Genomic DNA, 27,347 nt, shown 5'->3' with positions numbered 1-27,347 from the left:
CTCTTCGGATTAATTAAACTATATGTTAATGATAGAGAACGATAGAAGTTTTCAGTATATTACATCATGACAAGGGGCCTACTGTTAATATTAAATTTCTGCTACTTCCTTTAATTATGAAAAGAGAAAACTCTTTTACAATTCAACCAAGATTGTTTAGTAGCAGTTTTCAGGTTATGTTTTCTGAAATTTAATACCTTTCTGTTAATGTATATAAGAGACTTAGCATATGTAAAAATATGTAAGTGATTGTAATTTGAAGGATGGATTTATAGCCTATTTTATGGGCACGTGAACTCATGATCTTCCGTCAAATTAAGTATTTTATGTACATATTTGCTAAAATTGATTTAATATTATCTGGTGACACTCATGTTCTAAAGAAGCTAAATGATGCATTTGATTGAATGCTTAATTATTTATTTAGAGGAGTAGGGATCAATTTTCATTTAATACTCTTTTTTCTAAGTAAATGGGAACTCATGATATATATTAATGTATGAATTATAACCTTTTAACCGCTGAATTATTCCACAGGAACTCACACCAGATTTTTTTTATATTGAAATTCTCATCTTTCTTTGCTAATTAAAGTATTGATATGAATACAACGAATAGGACAAAAAGTGAACGTATGTAATTGGTCTATTTATTACTCCCCATCCACTATTCATGCCTATGTTCCCATTGGGATGTTGGGTCTATTTCCAACTGATTGTGACCCAAACCTCGTGAAAGTTAGCAATGCTAGATCGCTCGTAAAAAATGGGGCGGCTCAATAAATACGGAGGCCTAAAATAAAAATTCAATGAGAGGCTATTTTTTTATATAAAAGAAAAATTTTATATATAATTTCATTTAAATTCTGTATTTCTAGTTTTTCATATGCAAAGTTATTAATAATTTTATCTAATCTATTTAATTTCTCTTGAGATATACACGTTGTGGGACTATATTAAAGTTTTAACCTTTTTTGAGTTATGAATTAATAATCGAATCTTTTCTCAATTTATGGTCTAGAGAGTGATTCCCAAAAAGACATTTTTTCTCAATTTATGATCAACAATTTAATCCTACTTTTTTACTATGAAAATTTGTACTTTCTCATTTAAAACACTAAATATTCTTCTAAAAATAAATTAATATATAACCTATTAGAAAATTTTGGGGCCCCAAAAATTATGAGGTCCAAAGCAGCTGCTTTAGCAGCCTTACCCTTGGGCCGGCACTGGTAAAAATCAGAAATAGCCAGATTTATAACTGATAATGAAAAAATAGTCACAATTTTAAAAGTAATCGAAATTTAGACACTTTTTCATGTAAAGATAAAATCAGAACAAAAACACCCTTAAAAATCTGGAAAAATTCCAGCATAATATGCTGAAATTTCATAATGTGCTGGAGTTCCAACATAATATAGTCAAATTTCTCTATAACAGCCTCGTTTGTTCCGAATATTTTTGGATGTTATAGAGAAGTGCTGTTATAGAGAACATATATTATAACATAACATAAAAATTAGTTCCAAAAAAGCTTGGCTTTTATAGAGAAGTGTTGTTATATAGGGATGCTGTTATAGAGAGGTCTGACTGTATGCTGAAAATTTATACGCAGGAGCTCCAATGTCCATCATATTATGTTGGAACTTTCCGTGTGCTGGAGTTCCAATATAATATGTTGGAAGTTTATACGCAGGAGTTCCACAATTCAGCATATTATTTAGGAAATTTTCGTGTTTAAGTAAAATAAAGGGTATTTTTCAATGACTTTGCAAATACGAGCTATTTTTCAATTATGAGTCCGAAAACTGGCTACCCCGTGCTATTTTCACGAGATAACTATGTGAGTTATATATTCTGTAAGAAATGACATACTATCATTTAATATTTTAGCAAGTTACGAATTAATATTTATGGTATAAACTTAATTAAACTCATGCTATCATTTCCACAGCCACAAGCAAATGATAAAAGAAACTGCTACAGCACTTAGTTTATTTGGGGCCTTGATTTTAATATCATTCTTCTTTTGGACCATTTAATTAACTTCTCATTTACATTAAATATCAATTAGAGCCTACACCTAGTATTAGCTGTGACTAAGGTCATGATCAAATATTTGAGGACACCAAAAAGGTTCAGTTTTCTTTATATTATTATTATAAAGGTCAAAAGAAAATATAGGTAGTGGAATCTAAACGTCCAACTTCCAGATATCAATCAAGAGTATAGTTATAAACTCACTGGGTTTCATTTGAAAAATAAATAAGTATTTTAAATGATAGCTTGTATATCCAATTTTAGTGCAACGAACCAAACAACCAACAAGAAATAATCCATGTATTGTTAATTCATATATTACTAATTCCTACATAACTAATTCATTGCATTATAATCCATATATTATAATAACTAGTCTTAGTACCAAACGACCTTTTAATTGATGAATTAAAAAAGGTAAAGACGATTAGCATATATAATAGGAAGAAGCATATGGAGAATAAAATTCCCTTTTGAAAGGACCCTTCAGGAGATTTGGATTCTTTAGGAGAGGGCCCTTCATATGATATCCTCATTACTTTTGCCTCCCATTTCTTCAAAGTAATTGCATTTAGCCACTGAAAGGCAGATGTTTTAGTGGGTAGGGTACTCCAGTGTTCTTTTAGCTTTTCTCTTTTGAGAAGCATATACTTAGCAATTTTTCCTTTATTTGCTATCTTTTCCTTTTAATACTTATTCATCTATAGTAGTATTAGAAGTGGAATTTTGGAGCAAAGATAGTGTTATCTCCGTATGATCCATAGGTCACGAGTTCGAGCCATTGAAATAATCACTAATGCTTGCATCAAGGCAAGTTGTCCACATCACACCCCTTGAGGTGCGGCCCTTCCCCTGACCCTGCGTGAATGCGAGATGCTTTGTGCACTGGCTACCCTTTACCCTTTCCTGTGTAGTAGTATTAGACTGCATCATATGAAACTACTAGAGAGTAAAGAAGAGTATTTGTGGAAAACTCAAAAGGAAAATCTTAAATGGAGACGCCCATTGCGCACCTTTATGAAATTACAACTAATATACTGCAATTTCCTTCTTGTAGCTTTGCAAATTTCTTATTCGCGAGTTAAGTTATCGTTTTTATTTGGTAAAGAGAAATTAGAACATTTTTGGTGAAAATAAAGGTCAATAAGCTAAAAGGACAAGAAGCCACATCGATCTGGTCCTCGATCTTGCCTGCCAAATGCCAATCATGGAAAACCGTCTGATTAGTTGAAACATAAGGGAAACTTTATTTTTTATGTCTTCGTTGAAGGGTGTTTGATGATTAGATAGAAAAATGAATGAACAATGATTGATAATTAAAAAAGTAATCTGAATAGGCAACATCCACTTCTATATCTATATCTATATGTATAATATGTGTATATTAGTATATAATCACCGGCTAAAAAAATAAACAGTGAATCCGATCGGCTATTTGTATAAAGAACCCTTTGCATAGTAGTCGTGTGCATGGATGGATTAGGGGGCGGAGGGGGGTTCACAACCCCCTTTATCGAAAAATTACACTATGTATATAAGACAAAATTTGTTTTTAATCTATATATTATGTTTTGAATCCCCTTAACATAGTCCAAAAGCATAACTTAGTGGTCAAGGGGTTCAAAACCTGTGTGAGGTCATTGTTCAATTCCCACTAGCTGCAATCTCTTTTAATTTTTTAACTTTTTTGAACCCATAAGCGAAAATCCTGCCTCCGCCATTGGTCGTGTGAACTGAAAAATTGAAGAAAAACGACATGCCATTTGCTAGAAAATTGAAGAAAAACGACACTAGGTGTTGCCCATTTCACGATCATCATATTGAGGTCTGTTGGCAGTAGTTAAGAACAAAACTACCCATACGAACCATGGGGAAAAAAACACGGAAAACGTCAAAATGATCAACAAAATTCTCATAAGAAATTTTCGACACGGCAAAAATAAAAAAGAAAAAACTCCTTTGGTTATGGAAAGGGTGAAAAGATGTGACAATCAAGAGCCTATTTCAAACAAATTAGAAAATTTAAAAGCATGGCATGTCAATGGAACATAAATAAAAGAATGGCTAGATATGTACTACCAAGAGAAATGACAATAAATTTACCTGATCCCTGTGATGACAAAACTAGTCACAAGAGGTAACTGCTAATGCCACACCCAGATCATTTGAGGTTCCGCATACGTACATTCTGTATGTTTCAAATTCTTGTTGATAACCCCTCGGAGCATGACCAACATAGTAATTTTCGCAAAGGTGATCGCGTTTGGTAAATATGATCTCTCTCGACACTGGTTCATGGCCATTGAGAAGATTTCCCATGCTTAATACTTTCCTCCATGATTGATTTGCAGTAGGTGGGGTGAACATGCTTGCAATTACTTCTCTCTCTCCTTGCCTAACTTCTTGTTCATTATTGAAAACCTGACATAACAAAAGTTGCACGCGTATAAAATGAGAAAGCAAGAGATAGAGGCACAGGTCATTTAGTATGCACAAAAATTGACATATTCAGCCACAAAGGCTAAAGTGAGTGGCAAAGAGTTAAGTTAATGTTGGGAGAACAGTTAATAATTCTTGATCAAGATATTACTGCCATTCTTGGAATAGCATTCGGGAAAAAAAATATTCTTGAAATAGCAAAAGAGACGGAACAAGAGCAAAGAATCGTACCTTTTTCACATCACGACCAATTGAGACTGTTCCAAGTTTTGGTACATGGAAGTTATCGTAGTCATTGAAGATTGATTCTGATAGACGTGGTGCTTGCATGAACTTGCGATGAAGAGATGCAGCAAGTGTTATCAAATTCTCGACATGTGCAAAAGTTGTACAGAGCCGCTTCAGGTCTTTAATATCTTCTGCATCAACAAAAAGGCTATTTGCTGCATACAAAAAAAAAAAAAAAGGCCAACCTATAAAGAGCTCTTAAAAATTTACTTATAACGCAATAACATACTGGACCAACAAATGTACTTTGCAAGCATCTGAGAGTCGTTGACATGGTGAGGTAAAGTTGTTCAATTCTGGTGGTCATCTGCTTTAGACCTCCAAATGACGTTTTATTTAGTGTGTCAGCTGTTGCTCTAAAAGCAGTAGAAACCATTTGTTCCAACAACTGATATGGCCGCAGTGTTTCCAAATAATGAAGAACCTACACAAGTTGAATGATACAAATCTCAAATCAACAAGTTAGTAAAAAATACGAGTATTTCAATGGAATTGACAAAACTATAAAAACATTTTGCAATTTCACTGCCCTCTGTACCCTTTCCTTATTGATCCTTATCTATGCCCTAAAAACCTCAACAGCTTAGCTACCCTGACCCAAACTCTCAGGTCATTAGCACTGCAAGTGATTCAAGAATTCATAGACGAGGCTCATTTGGAGAAAGATTAGAAGATGTAAGGAATCATCTGTCTGGATTAAAGAGGGGGCAATAGATGAATATGGAAAACTGCAAACCCATGGCAGAAGCCTGTGGGGTTGTTTAAATTTGGGAGAAATGCTCAGGAGTAAGGACTATCGGAAACAGCCTCTCTACCTTCAAAGGTAGGAGTAGGGTCTTCGTACACATTACCCTCCCCCAGATCCCACTTTGTAGGATTACGCTGGGTTTGTTGTTATTGTTGTTGTTGCTCAGGAGTCTCCAAATTTTAGCCTCTGGAGGACGATCAAATATTCCCCCTTCAACTAGTCTGAGGGAAATAAACCCCCTCAAAGATCAAAACCTGCACTTTGTCTGCTTAAATATTGAAATTCCCTTGAAGCTTTACGATGGATCACTTATACTAAAAATATATAAATGAGCCTGGAAGTTAAGTACGCAATGAATCCCAGTATACCTTTTCTCCTTCTTGATTTGGATCCAGAAGGGGCTTCTGCTCAGAAGCTGGCAATGGAGGTGCCTCGTTCCATATCTTTCTCCATAAATTCCCATGCTCAGACATTCTTTCCGAAAGTTTTCCACGAGGTGGCCAATCATATGTTGACTCTACCACTGCATTAATTTGAGATACTCCCTTCTCCATATTATCATCATTTTCCCAGTCCCTGGGTGAATGCCAGCGGATGAAATCTTCAAACACAGCATCCGGATTTGCTGCTTTAAATGCAGACATATCTATTGCACAACGCAAGGATAATAAAGAGCAAGGAAGAAGATCAAATCTCCAAATATCAGCAAGCACATAATAATTGGAAATATGTAAGTCGAGCATGATGCATCTTTATACACAGTTACTGATATGGATCACATATTGGAGTAGTAACACCTAACAATAGATTACAGTTTCATACTCAGTACTAAAAGAACCGTAACATGCTGACTTTCCTTCCATGGTTAGACGACACAACAGACATAATAGAACCCTATAACAACACAAATTGGAACGAAGAAATTGTACTTATGATGATTAACAAACCATCGCCACACTTTTGACCAAAGATCCTTAATTTTTTTAGAAATTTTTTCACAAGAACAAAATTTGCATAATTTTCAATGAGATGTTAATTTCTGTTCAAGAAACACTGAGCGAAAATGGACCTGCTCTAAGTTCTTCAGCTAATGACTAATATATTTTTCTGCAGCAGTAAAAACTAATAAGGGTATATTTCAGCTCGAGAAACAGCTTCACACGAAAACCTTGAGGTAAAACAGAAGAAGTGTTGATTATTAACAGATTTGCTCTAGCCACCGCAAGATGCACAACCATCTATTTGCATTTCCAAACCGTCAAAGCATCCCATATTCTCAGTACACAACAGCCAACGAGTTGAGTCTCAAGATGCTCACTTGATGCTTTAGCTAAATTCTACTTGCAATTACTGATAAGAAAGCAACAACACATGCACACGTGCGACAGCAAGAAGGAAGGATTTTGAAGAAAATAAGAGCACAGAAGTTACTACCTGATGACAAAATGTCTTTCTCTAGTTGGGCGGAAAATCTCTGTAAATGAGAATTAGGCATTCCATTGTCAGATGAAATAATACTAATAGTAGAAAAGGTAAGACTTCATGAAACAACTGAAGGATTGCTTAACTGAAAACAACTGTTTTTCCAAGGAAATATTACAATATAAGAAACCTCTGCATATTTCCTTCAAGCAAGACTAGAATATTCAAAAAACACAAAAACCAATACCAGGATAATCCAAAAACTATACAATTTCGCGCACTTTGTGTGCAAATATTTTAAATAATCTTTAATTGTTCATTCTAGACATGAGTGCTAATGAATACAAAGCGGTGCAGTGTTTTAAAGAATTTTAAAAAAAATAAAAATAAGAACGAGAAATTTTATGGCGGCTTCAAACGTGAGAGAGTGGAGTTGAGTGGAGAGACTAAAACCTATAAGAGTTGAAATCAATATTCAGTAGTGGGAACAGGGAATGAATCAGTTTTAGACTTTTAGGAGAGATCATGGTAATTAGTTTAGAGTTTTGCAGCTCTAATAGTATATAGATGAATTACAAATTCTCTGTAATAAATTAGAGTGGAAAGGAGACCACTTCACCATGATTATGCTATTCTAAGCCATATCAATCATTAGCAGAATGCAACTGAATATTTTTTAATCTACATATTCAGGAACATCAATAAGGACAATTCGCTAACTGAGACGTGCATATGGATTTAAGTACCTACAGAGCCCTTTAAACTCCTTTTCCAAGTGCCATCACGCTACCAATCATCTCTAGGAGATCTACTTGCAATTCCTAATTGTAGCGCAGTGCTTGCTCACAATTTCTTAAGGAGACGATCTAACAATTGGTGCAGTTCTTGTTCACAATTTCGTAAGCAGAAGTAGATGTAACAATTGGTGAGAGTGACAATAACATTTCTCTTATTGAACAGGTTCAGTACCAACAAGCAGAAAAGTGGAAGAAAACAGTGTTGTTTGTGCTACATAACCTGAAGCCAGGACACATGTATCTGATTCACCAGTAAACCATTAAATGTTCATTCATGCACCAACTATAAACTTCCTACATTAGACATCATTCTTCATTCGATTCAGAATATGTGGTGACTCTCCACAGGAATAGTGACAGCAGCAAATTTCATAATTATCAATTAGAAAAATGAGTTATCTGTAAGAGTTTTGAGCTCACAGAAGAATCACCAAGGGCCTCAATGGCTTGTAGACGTTCTTCATGCATGTCTTCAGTCATCAGTGGTGAATCCTATAATAATTTTCCCATATTTAAAACTGTGAAGGAAATAGAAGGCAAATGAAAACAATAAATACTTAGCAGTACAGGTAAATCAACCCGTGTAAATGGAGCATGCATGTTCTGGTAAGATTTCAAAAGCATCATAGACCCAACAACACCAGCCGATCCCCTCCTAATACATGCCGAATGCTCTGGATCACCTAACTTCACAGCACCAGAATGTTCAAAACTTGAAATATGACTTGCAGGATCTTGATCTGGTGTTGATAGACTGCAGAAAGAACAGGAAAACAACTCAGTTCGGTTCAAAGGGAAGATATTCAAACTAATACAGGTTCGTAAGTTTTTGAAATATAATAAATCCAGATATTGCACCGTAAAAGCACGCCTTTCTCCCTGACTCAATTTATTGCCGATGCTGCAAATTTAAAACCTATGAACCTCCATCCAGATGTAAGCAAATGGCAAAGACAAAGAGGACTACCCCTAAAATAGGTAACCTTGCCTCAACCCCAAATAATAAATCAAAACCCAAAAAGATGAACAAAAAGGAGAAATGGGCAGATCATTTTGGATTAACGTGTCATCCTCTAGGTAGCGGAAAAAGTAAAAAGAGAAGGTGAGACACCCATCCTGACCCAACAGCACATTTAAGTATTTGGATTAGACATTGTCTTGAAGGAGCAACATTTAGCAAAAGAGGGTCCAAAACAAGTATCTAATTTTCCATCAATACCAAAAAAAAAAATTAAACTCCCCTCAGTGGAAAAAGTGGGAATATTCCTATTTTAGAGTCAAAACAAACCATGTAATCCATTATCACTTTTATGAGTTTTGAGAACAACTAGCAAAAACTAATGAATCAATGAAGCAGTCAAGATACAGCTTATGGAATGTAGACTGCTGCAGCGTAAATCACCAGGCTTTAGGACCATAGGAGCTTCAATTCCTCCATCATGAGAAAATAAATAAGCTAAGCGAAAAATATTGAGTAGCCGTAACGAAATCACAAAACTTTCCCTTCACAAAACCTAGCATTGTAAAATAGACAAGAATAGAAGTGCTCAAAAAGCAGAAAAACTCACATAGTTTAGAAAGACTAGATTCGCAGACAATTAGCTAGCATTTAACAATTTACACAAAAGGTTCTCACTTGCTTTTCACCTGTCACATTCCCAACAAGAAGCCTGAGCATCTCCATCTTGAGAAGATATAACACTTTGGACTTCAGTGTCTGCCTATATTAATCAGTTAATTAATATCCTGTCAGATCATTAAGTTATAACAATGCTTTGACATTCTTAAACACTTAAAACATTAAATACAAATAACAACGTAAAAATTGTCATAAAAGTACCTTAATACGAGCAGAAAGAAAAACTCCGTTTTCATCTGCCTTCGGACCCTTTTGATTAAACTGATGCTTTCTATCCATACAAATTGCAAGCTACATATTTGGGAGATAAAATATAATCAGACCAGATAGATAAATCATATCTTTAAGAAAATTATTTAAGAGAAAAGGCAAAGGAACATGTCATTCACAAGTACTCATGAAACCTCCATATTTATCAATTTAGAAGATCCACCTTTTTCTTAAGAAAGATTCACTATTTATGACTGAACTTGGCAACAGATTCTTAAGGAAGCTCATCACAATAAGGAGAATTACATACTAACAGCTTTAAGAAAAGTTGAGACTCTGATCCACGTTTTGTAAGATATAACATCATAAAGCTTGAGATTACATGTCATATTGCACATTACATCTACGTCAAAAGACTGAGTAGGTGGACATAAAAAAAGTCACACTGTTCAAGCATTACTGCCTGCGACTTACCATGTGTAATTTCTGGTTAATTAAACAGGTAGTTAGGTCAATTACACCATTGGCTGGCATTCTAGGTAATGGCTGTGACTCTTCCCAACACCAGCGAACTTCCCGTACGAACTCTATCCAGAATGCTGCAATAGCTAATAGACATCATAGAGAAAATAGATCTTAGAAAAAGAATCCTGAATTAACTTAAGTTGCAGGAATGTAAAGGAAGTGATTTCTTGAATTGATTCAGAACATTATAAGTTAGAAGGTACCCCTTATATTGCAATCACCAACCCAGAGAGCGTGCAGACAGAACTGCCCAAAAAGTGATTCAAGAGGAGCGCCTTTAATGGTCCGAGAATTTTTGTGATCTCCTTCAGCAAAATCAGGTTGGGCTGCTTCAACTGTATGAACAAATTTGAATAAAAGCAAGATGAGTCAACTGAATGTTTCTCCTTCCATTTAGACCATGAAATTCGGAACTCCAAGACCATATGATCAATTAAATTCTGCAGAAAATACTTCTATTACATCTTTTTGAAATTTTCTTCTTGTTAAAATGATCTATCATTTGTGGAGTAAAACATATTAAAATACTTGTCCTCAATATGGCTTGGTCAGTCAAGAATCCAGCTGACTTCACATATCTCCACGCCATTTATCTATGATAAGTTATCATCTTTTTTCTGATTAATGAAACACGCATCTAAGTACAGAACAAAAAGAGGGGTTAAATTGCCCTATCGAGCTGTTGAACTTCATGGTTTTCACTTATAGAAGCATTAATTGATTTTGGTAGCTGAGTGCACTTAAAGAATCTGAGCATATACAGCAAACATTTAAGTTAAAATGAGATAGCACTAAGCCGTTATAACTCCTTCCCTGCCTCCATTCTCCCTCAGACATGCAGTGTTTTCATGTATAAAAGTCATTGATCATAATATCAAACCGTATAGTAAGTAAAAGAAAGTATAGAACCAGAGAGGGGTATTGTCTATCAAAGGACCTCTGGAAGTAGCATATACCATTTCAGAATTGCATGTGCATTTATGCAGCCCCAAGCGGGAGACATAGAAATGCTACAATTAGAGAGAATCAGAACTCGTGCTATACCCTCATAAAATAGGTCTTTAAGCACACGATCAAGGACAGTTGGGGGAGGTATGATGGCAGTAGACTTTAAATTCTCAGGTCTTGAGTGCTCTACTGCAAAAAAAGCAGATTAGGAAACAAGTGTTAGAATCTAACTTTACATGTATCCAAATCTGACATTGCAGCCCGATTAATCAGAAAATTGCAGATGGTGTGTGCACATTTATAGAACCTGAAACAAAATCTTCCACAAATTGTGTTTCCAGTGACATATGCAAAGCATCAATTAAAAGCTGCAACTGCGATGCAAATCCAATTCTCTTTCCATCAGAATCAGCACTTCTGAATACACCAAATGCTTATGAAATGAGACTCCAAACTGGTGACAAAGTTCAGTCAAAACAATAAAGACTGAATCAGAAGAAACTATTACAACAACAACAACAACCCAGTATAATCCCACAAGTGGGGCCTGGGGAGGGTAGTGTGTACGCAGACCTTACAAGTGGGGTCTGGGGAGGGTAGTGTGTACGCAGACCTTACCCCTACCCTTGGGGTAGAGAGGCTGTTTCCGATAGATCCTCGGCACAAGAGGATGTAGAATAGTAACAATAACATAACCAGAAAGATAGTACCAGCGAGCTAAGAGTCAGAAAATCACAAGAAACTATTAGAAACATAATTTCTAAAGACCCTGCCACCTCTAATGTGATAGCTAGGATATTATGGAGAAGCTTAATCTTGGATAAAAGCATCCTTCAGTGGATTTTGATGCAACTGGTCAATTTTGCAGAACTCAATGTTTCAACTATAGATAACCCTCCTTCCACTCAGTAACACCCCAAAAGCAAAATAAATAAATGAGGCAAGAAAAGAATGAAAACAAATTAAACTTCACTATTTCTAAAGTATATTTGGCAGAGCGTTTAAAGCATTACAGTGTCAATTCCCTCCTCTTAATGTAGAATTAGAGACTCACCAAAATGCTACAAGAAGATGACGATTCATTTCGATACCTAGTCGATAATTTAGTTTAGAAAGTTCATCTACCTCACTGAAGAAAAGCTGCATGGTTTGGGAAGATACACAACTTGAGATCTCTTAAACCACTGCATAGATAGTGAATTGGCAAGACAGGAGTCACAACATGTATTACCCTTTATTCTTTGCCAGTGGGAGATTTTTGGACAAGCATTAGCCAGACCCACAGAAAGGGAAAACTTGCACTTGTGGGTGGTTAGCATCCCATTCATCAAGTTACTAGGCCAGCGGTCAAAATTTAAGTTCAGAGGAATATCAAGTCATAGCATTGAAGCTTCTTGTTGCCAATATTGTTATATACTTCCATGATAATCAAGACTTTTTGTCACACAAAGTGGCTAGCCACTATAGTGTAGAGCAAATACTTTAAAAATAATCACTTTCTTTCGCTACATTGAATCATTGACTTCTAAAGCAATTAAAAACTTTCATCTGGATATTTGGAGGTTTTATTTAATTGTGTGATGTAAATAGCTGCAGGGACCTCAATAGGAACACATTTCACTGGAAAGTATGTGCACATCGGTAGAGCTTACATGCGCATAGCAAACAAGAATCTCAAGGGAACACATCTAGAAGGCAAATGAACACTTCTAAATCACAAAATATACCAATATAATTCATTAAGAAAGTAGTTAGAAGGCCCAAGTCTTTTATTTTTGTCATGAGCATGCATGAGCAAAAGAAGAACAAGTCTTGTATTTAGATTATCTCTTACAGAATCTCAGATACGCATGGAGATATCGACCACTTCTCAGCCTCAAGAGGTGAAGCATTTTCCAGCTCAGCCATTTCTAGTGAACTCTCAATTGCCTTCTCAGACCATATAGTAAGCAGCTCAAAACCTGCATCATTAACGAACACATGTAGTAAATAACACTAGTGGACAGAGAAGAAAGAATTAGACAAAGATCAATCTTTTGTACCAACACCTTAAAATTTCTAAGCAAATAATATACAAAAAAGTAATAGTGGGGATAGAAAAAAAATGAACTAGAGTATTACAACCGCCAAAAGAAAGACGTTCTCTCCAGTTAAAGGTTCTTAAAAATCCTTTCCATCTCAATGTTCAGAGTTGGTAATAGAACGATAATTTTCCTCAAAGCACTCCCGAATAATGGTAAGGCCAAAAACCGTGTACTTAATAAAAAGAAAAATTGTGGCTTCTTTATTCATAAAAGTCATTCTAAGAAGAGCTCCCGGTTATGAGTAAAGATCCAAACATCCAATTATGAGAACTTAAAGCAGCAAGTCTGCAAAATCAGGCTAAGATGGTCTCATGTCACTCCCTCTAATGAGCTCCGACAAGATCCGATAACAGGAAATATAGTTGATACAGTTATTACTCTCTCAGAAACATAATTACCTTTTACTGGGTCCTCCGCAGAGTACCACTCACTCCAAGGACAATCGTCATCCCACGGTTTTCTATTATGATGTTTGCTTTTGGGACTTCCCCCTGCTTCTGTAATGCCTCCCTCAGGTTCTTGTACATCAAAATCCTCGTCGTAGGGAACTGTAAGATAGGTCAGCTTCATCTTGAGATTGACTTGAAAAAGATGCATGGACAGGTCCATATTGGAGAAGGCCTTGAGCAAGGAATTCAAGATAGACATGTTGGAAGCACATTAGCTGAAGATAATCAAAAGCTCATAGAACAAGTAATCTAATTCCTTGAAAGCAAGAATAGATGCAATTTTCGAGAACATATAATTCATTTTGGCTAATAGCTGGGCATAGAAACATTTTAGAGGCGTGTGAGTATGTTATAAAAAGTTTTTTTTTTTTTATATCGGTAAACCTACCCCCAAACTTCCTTTACAGGAGCCCAATATTGACCCTTTTTCCACTTTGCTCCTTTGGTGACTCAAACCCCCAACCTTACAGTTGGAGGTGGAGAGTCATTACCACCAGGTTATCCCTCCCTTGTCATGTCATTAAAGGCCGATTAAATTAACGCATAAGGAGGATATCCGAAATATGATTTTAAATGGGGGCAAGATAAAGAATCATTCTGGACATGAATTCAATATGCTGCTATGCCAGAATGTAAATATCATCTAACAAAAAGAGTAAAGCACAAAAACTTAGATCTACCAAATGCAAACTCTGTAAAAGTAGGTCATGGAACATCAAACATGAAGTTCTGTTTACACTTTAGGGGATGCAGCATATCATCAAGACTCGCAAGATCTACTAACCATCAGAATCTACAAATCACTTGGAATATCAAAAGTCTACACAAGAAGAACTTACAAATTTAGAAACAAATAGCTCATATAATCCCTCCAAATGCATAAGCTTCAACGGCACCTGGCTACCTATACGGTCAGCTTCAAATCGTCTAGTGTAAAGGGTTCCCATGTTCTGGATGCCAATGTATGCTTTACGAGAAGGAACATGCACTGGAACAAATGCCGGCCACAAACTGCATGGTGTAAGCATATCAACTATTTCCTAAATTGTTCACTACAGAACGGGAAGAAGTATAACAAATATAAAGCCAAGAGTTGAGCATCGTCAGTTCATGAAGAAGACCGAAGTACAGATATGACTTCAACTTTAGTGAAGCAGATAAGAAATTCCAGCAAATTTAGTTTGGAAATGTGAGAAGTTTAAACCTCAGTTTCAATATGTTGTGGTCTATTCTAGTGTCTTATTCGTCTCTGCATTTTTTCAGTCCCCTTTTTAATAACAACGTGACGTTTTTCAAAGCCCCTTTTTAACAAAGAGAATTAAAGGTGCATTGAAAAGTCTACATCTTTTAATAGGTTGCCACTTTTATTAGTACTGGCATAATGGCTTTTCTTATTGATGTAATGTTCTATTCATGCAAATTAATAGATACAGCTTTCCAAGTAAAAGTTTCAAGTTAGATAAATCTGATTCCCCCTTTAATGCTCAGTTTTAACACATTACTCAGAAAAAAGCACCACGAAAGTTCTAGAAGTTTACAATACGGCGTACGATTAGCCTCTCTTTAATCGTTTGGAGAGCTGAGGAAATTCATAAAGTCGGGGTAGTTTAAAGAATTTCAAGGACTTTTAGTTTTATTCTTTTTTCAAAAAGGGAACATTTGAAACATCAGCCTGGTGCTGCTTGCCAAAAGGGAAAATATATGAAACATAGCCTTTTTCTATTCGTGATTCCTAATAAACCAACATCACATACTTCATATTAACTGCAAATTTACATACATTCAATTCAAAAATGTTACTCAGAACTCTCCTTCCTAATAACATGCTAATACTCTCCTTCCTCATGCTCTCGGCGCATGTTAGTTAACGTACGCCGCCTGTGTCAGCCATGGCGAAAGGGAGAGGCAGAGGGCGTGGACGACCTAGGAAGCAACCGTTAATTACCGTTGTAAGCTCGGCGGTAACTGGTAATCAACCACCGATGGAGAAATCAACACCAGAACCAACTCCACCTCCGTCAGTTACAATTGCAGATCCAGCAACAAATGGAGGTGCTGCATGTGATTTTGGATCTACATCGACAAATCCTAGCATCTCTAAGAGACTAGATCTAACTTCCCCAGTGACAATTGATCATTTAGCAACTTCTTCAACAGTACGAGTCAATGGAACAGTAAAATTGGCAAATCCAGCTCAAAATCAAGTAAATATTGTAGGCTCATCGGAGAAATCAGCAGTAGAAGAGGTGGTGATAGTAAATGAAGCTGCACCTAAAGCGCCATGGACAACTTTGTTCCAGAAGAATAGGTTTGCTACCAATGGTATGTCTCTATCCTATATTCCACCACAAATTGTTGATGGCAAGCCTATGGTTCAATTAGATAAATTAGAGGTAGAAGAGGAAGAGAACAAATGGAGGTGTGCGTTGATTGCATATATCATAGGTGATGGACCAGGCTATAATGCGATGAAACGATACATCAATTTGCACTGGTCGCATGTTCCTGAGCCGGATTTGTTCTATCATGATGAAGGCTACTATATCATTAGATTCCAAACTGTTGCAGATGCTCGAGAAATATTATGTGTTGGGCCTTACTCAATTGCTAATAAGCCTATCATCCTAAAACCATGGACTCCTGATTTTGATTTCACGGAAGAATTCCCTACTGTGGGTAAAATTTCCTAAGTTGCCTATGTCGTGCTGGGGAGTTGGCTCTCTTAGCAGAATTGCTAGTGTAATTGGGACCCCTGTTTTTGCTGATGAGTGTACTACTAAGGAGACTCGAGTATCCTTTGCTCGAATGCTTATTGAAGTTAATGTTACAACAGAATTACTAACTGAAATTGCGGTTATGGATCCTTCTAGAAAGCAATTTCCGCAAGCTGTCACCTATGACTGGAAACCTGCTTATTGTGATAAATGTTTGGTTGTAGGACACAAGTGTACCAACCAGCCACGACCTGTGATGCAGCAGCCCAACTAGACAAGGAGAACAAGGAGTAACAAGGTTGTCACACAGGAATGGAGAACCAAAGGACCTATACAGAATGCAGCACGTCCTCAGAATACTTCATCTGAGTAACAACAGCAAGTTGGCAACAAAGTGGAAGTTGTAGATCAAAGAGGAACAACAAAGGCACCTGATCCTGTGAAGACTAATAACATCATACCTGTAGCTGAGAAACAGGATGATAGAGGGAAAGCAGTGCAAAGTCCTGAACTTAATTTCATCAACTTCCCACCTTTGACTCCCATCCCAGTGAAGAATAGGTTTGAAGCTGTATCAACAAGTAGACATGGGGAGCACATTCCACCTGGGGATAGAGGTGGAACTATCATTCAACAATGATGAATTGGTTGTTCTGGAACATAAGGGGTGTAAATAAAAGGTATAAACAGAAGGAGGTTAGAGAGTATATTAGGGGAAATAGAATCAAGCTAGTAGGACTTGTAGAAACTAAAGTGAAGGAAGGGAATGCTCAAAGAATCTCAAAAGCTATTGTTCCTGGATGGAGTATACTGACAAACTATAAAGATGCTAGGAATGGAAGGATTTGGATACTATGGGATACCAGTCACTTGATTATTACTGGTATTAAAGATGATGCTCAAATGATACACTGTCAGGTAAAAAGTAGAAGAGGAGATATAGATTGTTTCTCACTATAGTCTATGGATACAATGGGCTGGAACAAAGAAGATCCTTATGGGATAACTTACAACTACTATCACTGAGTATAGCAATACCATGGTTGATAGCTGGAGATTTCAATGCAGTACTATACCACAATGATAGATTGTCTTGTAATCTAGTAAGCTACTCAGAAATTCAAGACTTTGTTGCCTGCCTTCAACATACTACATTGACAGAACTACCTTGGAAGGGTGATTATTATACATGATCTAATAAGCAGCCTGGAATGGATAGAGACAGCAGTAGATTGGACAGAGTTTTTGGCAATTATGAATGGATGATGTCCTGGGGTCATGTGGAAACAACTTATGGACTGCCTCAAATTTCAGACCATGCTCATATGCTATTAACACTGTCATCTTCAACATGGACTGGTAGAGTGCCTTTCAGATTTTTTAACATATGGGTAGCACATGAAGATTTTTCCCAAATAGTTGCTAGCATGTGAAATTCTCATGATACACAGGGTACTTTGAAATCAGTTTGGACAAGATTGAAAGACCTGAAACCTGCATTGAAAGCTTTAAACTCTAAGGAATTCAGGGGCATCACTCAGAAAATTGAGAAGGCTAGAATAGATCTGAGGGTTATCCAAGAGAAGATTTCACTGAATTACAATGATGCTTTATTAGATATGGAGAAGGAAATACTACTCAACCTTGAGAAGTGGTCATTAATTGAAGAGAGTGACCTGCAGCAGAAAGCTAGAGCAAGATGGATACAACTAGGAGATTCAAACTCTAAGTACTTCACAGCAGTAATGAAGGATAGAACTCAAAAGAAGCAAATTACAGAAATCACTACTCGACTAGGAGACAAGTTGACTGACCCTGATGCAATCAAAAGGGAGATTGTTGATTTCTATAAAAGCCTAATGGGGTCACTTGCCACCTCTTTGCCTGCTATCAACAGATTATACATGAAGAATGGTCCTACACTGTCTCATCAGCAAAGAGTTGATCTATGTGCAGAGGTAACTAATCAAGAGATTGTTGAGAGTCTTAAAGCAATTAGTGATGATAAAGCTCCAGGTATTGATGGCTTTAATGCAGTTGTCTTCAAAAAAGCATGGGACATTATCAACACTCAAATCACAGATGCTATAAAGGAGTTCTTCTCAACTGGAAAGATCTATAAGGCCATCAACTGCACCACTGTTACATTAGTTCCTAAAGTGACTAAGCCTACCACAGTCAAAGAATATAGACCAATAGCCTGCTGTTCAATCTTATACAAGATAATCTCTAAGATCTTGGCTTCTAGATTGCAGAAAGTCATGCAATTCATCATTTGTGAAGCTCAAGCAGGTTTCATTCCTGGTAGAAAGATTGCTGACAATGTCATCCTAACTTATGAGCTAGTCAAATCCTACACTAGAGCTCAGATATCTCCTAGGTGTATGATAAAGATTGATCTCCAAAAAGCTTATGACTCAGTAGAATGGATCTTCCTACAACAGGTGATGGAGGAGCTTGGTTTTTCTGATAGGTTTATCAAGTGAATAATAGAATGCATCAAGACAGTCAACTATACTATCCTTGTGAATGGAGAAACCACAGAACCTTTCAATGCTGCTAAGGGTCTTAGACAAGGAGATCCTATTTCTCCTTTCCTATTTGCAATGGTGATGAAGTACTTGAGCAGATCCCTACATGAGCTTAAGAAGGAACCTACATTCCAGTATCACCCCGGATGTAGGAAACTGGACATAACTCATATGAGTTTTGATGATCTCTTGTTATTTGCTAAAGGTAATCTATCCTCAGTGGTCACATTATACAAATACTTCTCTTAGTTCTCTGCAACATCAGGTTTGCAGGTTAATCTGGGTAAAAGTTCAGTGTATTTTGGTGGGGTGAAACAAGATGTGAAGGAGCAGATATTGGCTCACCTGGGGTTTGAAAAAGGATCCTTGCCCTTCAAATACCTAGGCATCCCTTTATCTACAAAGAAAATAACTTTCATACAATGGCAGACTTTGATTGAAAAGATCACAGCCAAGATCTCTTCCTGGACTGCTAAACAGCTATCCTATGTTGGTCGTGTGCAGTTGTTTCAATCTGTTATTTTTGGTATTCAAGCTTACTGGGCTCAATTGTTCATCTTGCATGCTAAGGTATTGAAAATGATAGAGGCACTCTGTAGAAGCTACATTTAGTCTGGAACTAACACAATAACCAGGAAGGCATTAGTAGCATGGGAAAAGATGTGTTCTCCTAAGTCAGCTGGTGGACTTAATCTCATAAACCTTCCTCTGTGGAACAAAGCAGCAATTGCCAAAACGTGCTGGGACTTAGCACACAAACAGGACAAGCTATGGATAAGGTGGATCAATGCATACTATATCAAACAACATCATCTACAACATATGCCATTGCCGCAACAAGCAAGTTGGATGGTGAGAAGAATAATTGGATCAAGAGTAACCATGCTACAGACACAGAACTTAAATGATCACAGCAAGAGCATTATCAGACAAATATACCTACAGCTGTTAGGAAACTTACCAAGAGTTAGCTGGAAATGCCTAGTCTTTCACAACTCTGCCAGACCAAAGGCAGTCTTCACCATGTGGCTGTTGCTCCATGGAAGACTACCTACTAAAGATAGGCTAGCCAACTGAGGTTTAAATGTCAGCCCGCAATGTGTTATGTGTCAAGGTCAGGATGAATCAAGGGAGCACCTCTTTGTGCAATGTCCGTATACTATAGAACTGTGGAAGAAAGTCATGAAATGGATTCAAAATGTACAAATGATCACCTCCTGTTGGGACCAACACCTTAAGTGGATCATCAAGCAAGGAAAAGGGAAGTCCAATAAGGCTAGCATCTTCAGAATGATATATGCTGAGACCTCATATGCAATTTGGATAGAAAGAAACACTCGTATATTTGACCAAAGGTATCGAGGTAGTGATGTTCTTGCAAGGGAGATAGCATACATTTGCAATGTTAGAGCAGCTACTCGAGCTAAGAGTTATATACATCAATTTTATCTAGGAACAAAGTGATTCATTAATGATATGTGTAAATACATATGCTAGTTTTGCTTTTAAATTTTGAGATAGTCAGTTGAGTTAGCTTGACTATGGATTTGTACAGTTCTTCTTTGGTGATTAATACAAAAGAAGGTTAATTAAAAAAAAAAAATGTTACTCAGAAGCAGAAAAATACTATTCTGTTTCCATTTAGCAATATCTCCTTTGTTTTAGCTTCATCAACCTCTGACAGGATTTTGCTTAAGAATTGACCCTCCAAAATATAGCACCTTATTATGATAAAAATGATTGCTGACGGCACAACAGCTCTCCATCAAAATTTATTAGATCTCTAGATTTGATTTTAGTGCTTCAGCGAGTGATTTTGAAGGGGAGCCTTGAGCAACAATGATAAAGTTGTCTCCATGTGATCTATAGGTCGTGGGTTCGAGCCATGGAAGCAGCCACTAACGCTTGCGTTAGGGTAGGCTGTCTACATCACACCCCTTGGGGTGCGACCCTTCGCCGGACTCTGCATGAATGCGGGATGCTTTGTACACCGGGCTGCCCTTTTTTTAGTGAGCGATTTAGGAAAAGAAGGATGAGTGCTTGAATTACTAAAACCACTACAGGAATAAAGTACACAGAATGATATCTCCATGTGACAACATACCAGGAACAATTTGACAAGGCAATAGCAACTGCACTTAGAAGCTTGCTGGCCTCTGGTCCATCAAGAACCACTCCACTGGCACTTTGAGGAGCAATCACCTAAGATGAGCACTCAGAATTGAGAGATAGTAAAGCAATATAACCTAGATCAAGGTACTAAATATACAAGAAACAGGTCATCCTTCTGTGTGGACACGAGTGAGGGGAGAGAGATAGAGATACCAGGAACTCATTCACCCCAAAAGACAGTTGCAGATCATGCAATGCACAACTCCAGTCATTTCCTTTTCCTCGACCAACTAAATCAAGGAGACACATAAGTCAAAAAAATGAGAACACTAGCTCTCAGCTGGATTTTTACAGCAGAAAATTTTCATACCATCATTATGTGTTCCAAAATAATACTCCATGCAATAGCTTTTCATCGCATACTTCAGGTCAGTTTTGACCTTATATAGGTCCTCATAGATATTCACACTGATAGCACCATTTTTCTGTCATTAAAATAATATGCAAAATACACAAAAAAGAAATCCATGAACAACATCAAAATACCTGTTGGTCATTCTTCAAAGTATAATTCAATTTAGTATTTTCTCAAGAAACTACTTGCTGAAAAACTGAATAAAACCTCTATCAAGTATTATACAAGTCAAAGCATCACGACAAGACTAAGTCCCATGTCATTTGGATTGAACAGGAAATTGATATATGCCAGCATCTGGACAATATCATAAACATTTCAAAGAGATGATAAATCATACCAACAAATTCTTGGTGCCATCAGCCAACCACTGCCTGCAAACTGCCTCTATCTCAGATATGAACCTACAAATTTAGTAACTTCAGATTCAATGCTCCTTTGAGGACACAATAACCAAATGCAGTAAATTGTTATGGTTAATTAAGTACCTTTCCCATGAAGAGGCCAGGGTAAAATCATCAAAATGTTCAATCTGCAACAAATAATACAAACAATTTGAGAACCAGGTCAACTAGCTAAGTTTGCTTGCCTTCAAAAATTACAACACTGAAACCCCAATGTCTAAGATATTCTAAAGTTTTTCCACTAGGGATTTACAAGTTCCCTCCTTTTTGTTGCAACGCACCAGTTTACTTTCCTATGATACAATCCGAACTAGAGAGTATAACTGTAATCTGTTTCAAATTAAGGATCCACCTCTTATACAACCGCCAATCACGAAGAAATTCCGACTTCTATAGATGATTTGTAAGAGCATTGTATAGTTTTGCCAGAACTATTCCAACTTGGAGTAAGATTAATAATTACATTAAATTTATCACCGAAAAATAATCATAAAAACAAATTTAAACAGACGTAAGAATATACCTCCTCTTCTAGATCCTCATCCTTTGCAGAGCTTGGTATTTTGCTAATTGATGCCATTAATTTTCGCCGAAATCAAATTGCAGTTAGCAATTTGTTTAAATACAGGACAATTTCAAAGATAATGTCTCCAATTATGTTGATAACTACTACTACAACATTTTCTTACTGACTAATTCTATCTCTATCCTCGCTAATGAAGGCTCAGACTGTACGGTGAAGCGTATTTGACCAAAATGTTAATGCGATCTCACTGATATAAGACCAAAAAGCAGAATAATTCAATGTTCCAGTAATAACGATATTCTTTGCTTTGCTTGCAAATGACTTAAAAATAACTGCTCTTAAAAATTTTAATCTGAGCCAATGGTAAAAGCAACAAAGAGATTTATTTTTAACGAAAAGAATATATATATATATACTAGTCACACAGTATGTCGCACCAATGAATATAATTTTTTAAAATTATATAGTAGATGTTTTCATTGTATGATTTATCAAATAGTTTTTTTAAAAGTTAATTCTTGAATAAGGTAAGGAAGATATCTGCTTTATAAAAGTCCTCATATACTTTTTTATTTGAAATTTTATTAGGAATAGCTTTAGGTTCTCGCACCATCTTTTATAAGCAGATATGATTATTATCAAAATAAAGAGATTATGTTGAGTAACGCTTTTACTTCCTTTAGCTCAATTATGATGGATAATATTAGTCACGCATTTTTCTAGCTTGATATTTATTTTCAATTACATGCTATAGCTATCACCCATATAAATTTATCGATACCAGAACTACAAAACTTTACGATAATATTTTTGATAAAATATTTTCTTAAAAAGGAAGCTATTAATATTTTTTACATTAGCTAGCAACCTAAATAACAAATATGTTCCGGCACAGTGATTAACACCATAGCTTATAATTGAGACACATGATTCTTAGTTAATGCTAGATAAAAGAGTATATTTTCCCATGATTAGTCCAAAAGGAGTAAATAAGGCAACTACTAATGTAATAACCCGATTTTTTTTTTTTTTGTATGCTTATTAATTGTGAGATTGAAGAATTAATTTTATTTATAATTATTGGAGCAATTACTAAGATAGTGAAATAGACAATAGTATATTAGATAAGTGACTAGTGCACAAATTACATATTATAATTTAAAGTATGAAAAGTGTGACTTTAGTGAGTATTTAAAAAGTTAATGAGTGGGTCAAGCCCACCACTTACTAGCTGGTCACACGAGATGACCTAGGTTTAAAGATTATATAGTTTAGTAGGAAAAGAAGTAATTGAGGTTTTAGTTTTAAAAAAAAAACGAATTAAAGAGGGCTTCGGGATAGGGAATATGCTGGCGGCGTGAATAAGGGATAGAGGGGCATCGAAGTCTTCTTTGATAATCACTGGTAACAGATTAATTTTAGAGCAAAAGAGTTGGTGTGCTAACTCGTTAACGGACGAGGCTAAGGGAAAAGCTTCAGGTATATTAAATCTTCATATGCCTTATGATTGTGGTATGTCAACTACTGAAGTTAGCAGTATGTGCTATAAGAATTAATTACTTTGCCATGATTTAGTAAATATAGTAATTAAGATGAGGAGCAATGATTATCATATGATTGGCTTTTAGTATTAGACTTGTAAAATTGCAATTCTAATGTGATAGCTACTGCTGAGAACCCTTATTAACGTTGATTACACCAATTGTTGTGAATTTTTATTCTTAATTAAAGAAAGATTTTGACTGGAAGCACTCTATGGCTTTTACAAGTGAAATCCGAGTACTAATTCATAGAATTGAGAGTAAATATAGAGTTTAGATTGAAGGTATTGCTTTATAAGAATTTGTGTTGAGATTGAGATATTGGGATATATCTTTTTATTTAGGTATAAGATATTAAGATTTAGCTTAAAGCTTGAAAGTTAGGGAGATTTAAATTTGATCTCGACTAGCATAATTAATTTTGTTAATTAATATTTTGGATAGATTGAGGCCGTTTGGTTGGTGTTCTTGACGTTGCAAGGTTGGAGAACTTCCCGTTAGTAAGGTAAGTGAGACTTTAAACTTTGATACTTGCTTTTCTAAAATTAGTTTTAAAAATGTGTTTTCTCTGCCCGGTCCATGTGTTGGGACAAGCGTGCACTTGATAGAATCGGTGGTCTTGGACTAGTCGCAAATATATTATTTTATGAAAAATACAAAAAAAAATTATTTTATAAGTTGCTTGATGGCATGATACGGCTGTGAGCCATGATGTTGAGGTTGATAGTTTGATACGGCTGTGAGCCATGGTGTTGAGTTTGATACGGCTGTGCGCCGTGTTATTGAGTTTGATACGGCTGTGCGCCATGATATTGAGTTTGATACAGCTGTGCGCCATGATATTGAGTTTGATACGGTTGTGCGCCATGATATTGAGTTTGATAGTCTGATACGGGTGTGAGCCATGTTGTTGAGTTTGAGACGGCTGTGCGCCATGATGTTGAGTTTGATAGTTTGATACGACTGTGAGCCATGGTGTTGAGTTTGATACAGTTGTGCGCCATGATGTTGGGGCATTGTGTATGCCTTTCTACATCACTCTAGCATTGTTTATGCTTCTTGATATTTATATTTGGGGCACTGTGTATGCACTGTTACACATTTGAGGCATTGTGGTGCCGTTGTGGACTCGTAAAGGTATTGTTTAATTTCTTTCACTGCAGTCATGACAAGTCCTTAGTGTATATGTGTACTCTTGTTAGTTAATTCTTATTAACTCTGTCGATAAATATGTATTGAGTTATTGTATAATTATCGTATTTATTATATCGTTCTTGTTGTGGTGTATTTATATTTTCCAACACTTGTTCCAGAGGTATTCAAAGTGGCGGGTCGAGGATTTTACTGGGTTATATTTATGTATAACTCACTCCTTACCTGCATCTCTATGCGGATACTATTGCGGACAATAGAGCTAGTGGCTGAAGAGTTCGTTCGGACCGATTCTGTTGCTGAGGTGAGCCACCGCATTGTTTGTGGAGGCTGTCACTGCACCTTTATCCAGTTTATGTTAGTTATTTCCTTTTCTTTGGGGTTTGCATACCCGCCAGTTTAACTCATTCACTCTGTTAGATAATCCATGGTCTTAGTGTGGGTTTTGAGTTAGAGTATTATTATTTGAGTAACTGTTGGTCATTCTATCAATTGACTAAGGTATTGGTTGGTAACTATTTTATTTTTTTAAATTATTAATAATGCTCTTAGAACTGCACTTATTGTTCTCTCAGTGTTTGTGTAAATGGTTAAACGAATGAGAAATGGGTTCGCCTGGTAAGTGGTGTTAGCTGGGTATCAGTCACGTCTAGGGGGTAGTTTGGGACGTGACAACTAAATTTTTTAATTTACACATTAGTTGCCTCCTTTTTGTGATCTTGAAATAAAAAATCTATTATTTTGATCAAACTAATTTAATGTACTTTGTAAATATTTTTAAATATATAATAATTTCTATTGTATAGTGTCTGAATATTTCAACTTCGTTTTTAAAAATAACATGTACTTCACTTGAATATGATCATATTGACTAACTCATACGTATAATAAGACACTTTTAGGCAGAGAGAATGTATTCAAATTGTTAAAATGTCAGGTCATTTTAGATCAATTTCTTTGATCTATCTGTTTCAATTACTTAGCATGCTATATTTTTTTTATATTTTTATCTCTTTTTAAATCTTCTACAAAAAGATTAACCAAATGCTCCCAATCCAATAAAAAATATTGACAAATTAACATGATATCAAACTTACAATTTTAAAGCTAACCCAAGTCTTAGATCTTCAAAATTTTAGCAATCCGACAATATCTTGATTATTGTTTTTGATAAAATAATAGTTACTAAAATAAATTCTCGTAAAAATTTACTTATTTAACTAATATAAGTAAAATCTTACTAGGATTAAATTATTCCTAAATGTTATGTGTAACGACCCAACCGGTTGTTTTGACTGTTAGAACCACGTTCCCCTAAATAAGACTCTCCGTATGTGCTTTTATTAATTTATGACTTGCGGGGATGGTTGGTTCGGAATTTGGAAGTGATCGGGTTGAAATCGGAACAATTGGTTCCTTAGTTTGGCTTTAAAAGGGCAAGTTTGACTTCGGTCAATATTTTTAGAAAACGACCCCAAAATCGGAATTTGATGGTTCCAATAGATTCGTATGATGATTTTGGACTTGGGCGTATGTTCTAATCGAGTTTTTGACAACCCGGGAGCGATTTGGCGATTAATAGTAAAAATTAACTATTTAAAGGTTTAATGTTCTTTAAATTTGATTTGGAGTAGGTTTTGGAGTAATCGAGGTCCGTTTGAAATTTTGAGCCTAGGAATAGCTCCGTATTGTGATTCTGGTCTTAGGAGCACGTCCGGATATTAATTTGGAGGTCCGTAGGTCATTTTAGAGTAGTTAAAAATTTGAAGGTTTTTAAGAAGTTTGACCGGGAGTGGACTTTTTTGATATCGGGTTCAGAATCCGATTTCGAAAGTTGGAGTAGGTCCGTAATGTCAATTATGACCTGTGTGCAATATCTGAGGTCAATCAAACGTGATTTGATAGGTTTCGGCATTGATTGTAGAAATTTGAAATTTCAAAGTTCATTAAGTTTGAATCGGAGGGTGATTCGTATTTTTAGCGTTGTTTGATGTGATTTAAAGGCTCGAGTAAGTTTATATGATGTTTTAAGACTCGTCAGTATGTGTTGGATAGGGTCCCGGGGGCCTCGGGTGAGTTTCAGATGCTTAACAAATCGAATTTGGATTTGGAGGAGGAGCTGAAGCTGCTGTGCATCTGGTACGATAGCACCTGCGCGAAAAAGGGCCGCAGGTGCGAGCTCGCTGAAGCGAGGCATGAGTCGCAGAAGCGGAAATGCATGGGCTGGCTAGGTACCGCGGGTGCGAAGAATTTTACCGCGGTTGCGAAGACCGCGGGTGCGAAGAATTTTACCACGGGTGCGAAGAATTTTACCGCGGGTACGACGACCGTAGGTGCGAAGAAATCCATTGCAGGCGCGAGAGT

At 36.2% G+C, this 27,347-nt stretch overlaps 1 protein-coding gene and 1 long non-coding RNA gene across 11 annotated transcripts; one reads left to right on the top strand and one right to left on the bottom strand.

The window, feature by feature from the left end:
- Window positions 1-3,001: 3,001 nt before the first annotated feature.
- On the bottom strand, window positions 3,002-22,596 carry LOC104120038 (uncharacterized). 10 transcript variants are annotated; one of them, XM_009631696.4, is made up of 23 exons: window positions 22,288-22,593; window positions 21,849-21,892; window positions 21,701-21,764; window positions 21,316-21,430; window positions 21,159-21,235; window positions 20,938-21,035; window positions 14,428-14,599; window positions 13,538-13,760; window positions 12,890-13,016; window positions 11,363-11,472; window positions 11,152-11,244; window positions 10,311-10,442; window positions 10,057-10,190; window positions 9,574-9,663; window positions 9,381-9,454; window positions 8,301-8,487; window positions 8,154-8,225; window positions 6,949-6,988; window positions 5,883-6,160; window positions 5,013-5,190; window positions 4,710-4,921; window positions 4,143-4,460; window positions 3,002-3,230 (listed from the first exon to the last, which is right to left on the bottom strand). In XM_009631696.4, exons 1-22 carry the CDS (start codon window positions 22,342-22,344, stop codon window positions 4,164-4,166), a joined length of 2,874 nt encoding a protein of 957 aa, XP_009629991.1. In that variant the 5' UTR covers window positions 22,345-22,593; the 3' UTR covers window positions 3,002-3,230; window positions 4,143-4,163. The 10 variants fall into 10 exon arrangements, with proteins under 10 accessions (XP_009629991.1, XP_018634498.1, XP_018634495.1 ...); XM_018778982.3 differs by lacking the exon at window positions 3,002-3,230 and having other exon boundaries at window positions 4,025-4,460; window positions 5,883-6,090; window positions 8,165-8,225; window positions 22,288-22,594; XM_018778979.3 differs by lacking the exon at window positions 3,002-3,230 and having other exon boundaries at window positions 4,025-4,460.
- A 972-nt stretch (window positions 22,597-23,568) lies between these two features.
- On the top strand, window positions 23,569-25,536 carry LOC104120040 (uncharacterized). The gene is made up of 3 exons (XR_691577.4): window positions 23,569-23,769; window positions 24,276-24,336; window positions 25,145-25,536. It is a non-coding gene; the product is annotated as an uncharacterized lncRNA (long non-coding RNA).
- The last annotated feature ends 1,811 nt before the right edge of the window (window positions 25,537-27,347 follow it).

Source organism: Nicotiana tomentosiformis, chromosome 6 (genome assembly GCF_000390325.3).
Source record: "Nicotiana tomentosiformis chromosome 6, ASM39032v3, whole genome shotgun sequence".
In the NCBI taxonomy this organism is placed as follows: Eukaryota; Viridiplantae; Streptophyta; class Magnoliopsida; order Solanales; family Solanaceae; genus Nicotiana; species Nicotiana tomentosiformis.
Note: the sequence above shows the minus strand (reverse complement) of the source record. Positions and strands in the feature narration are given on the sequence as shown.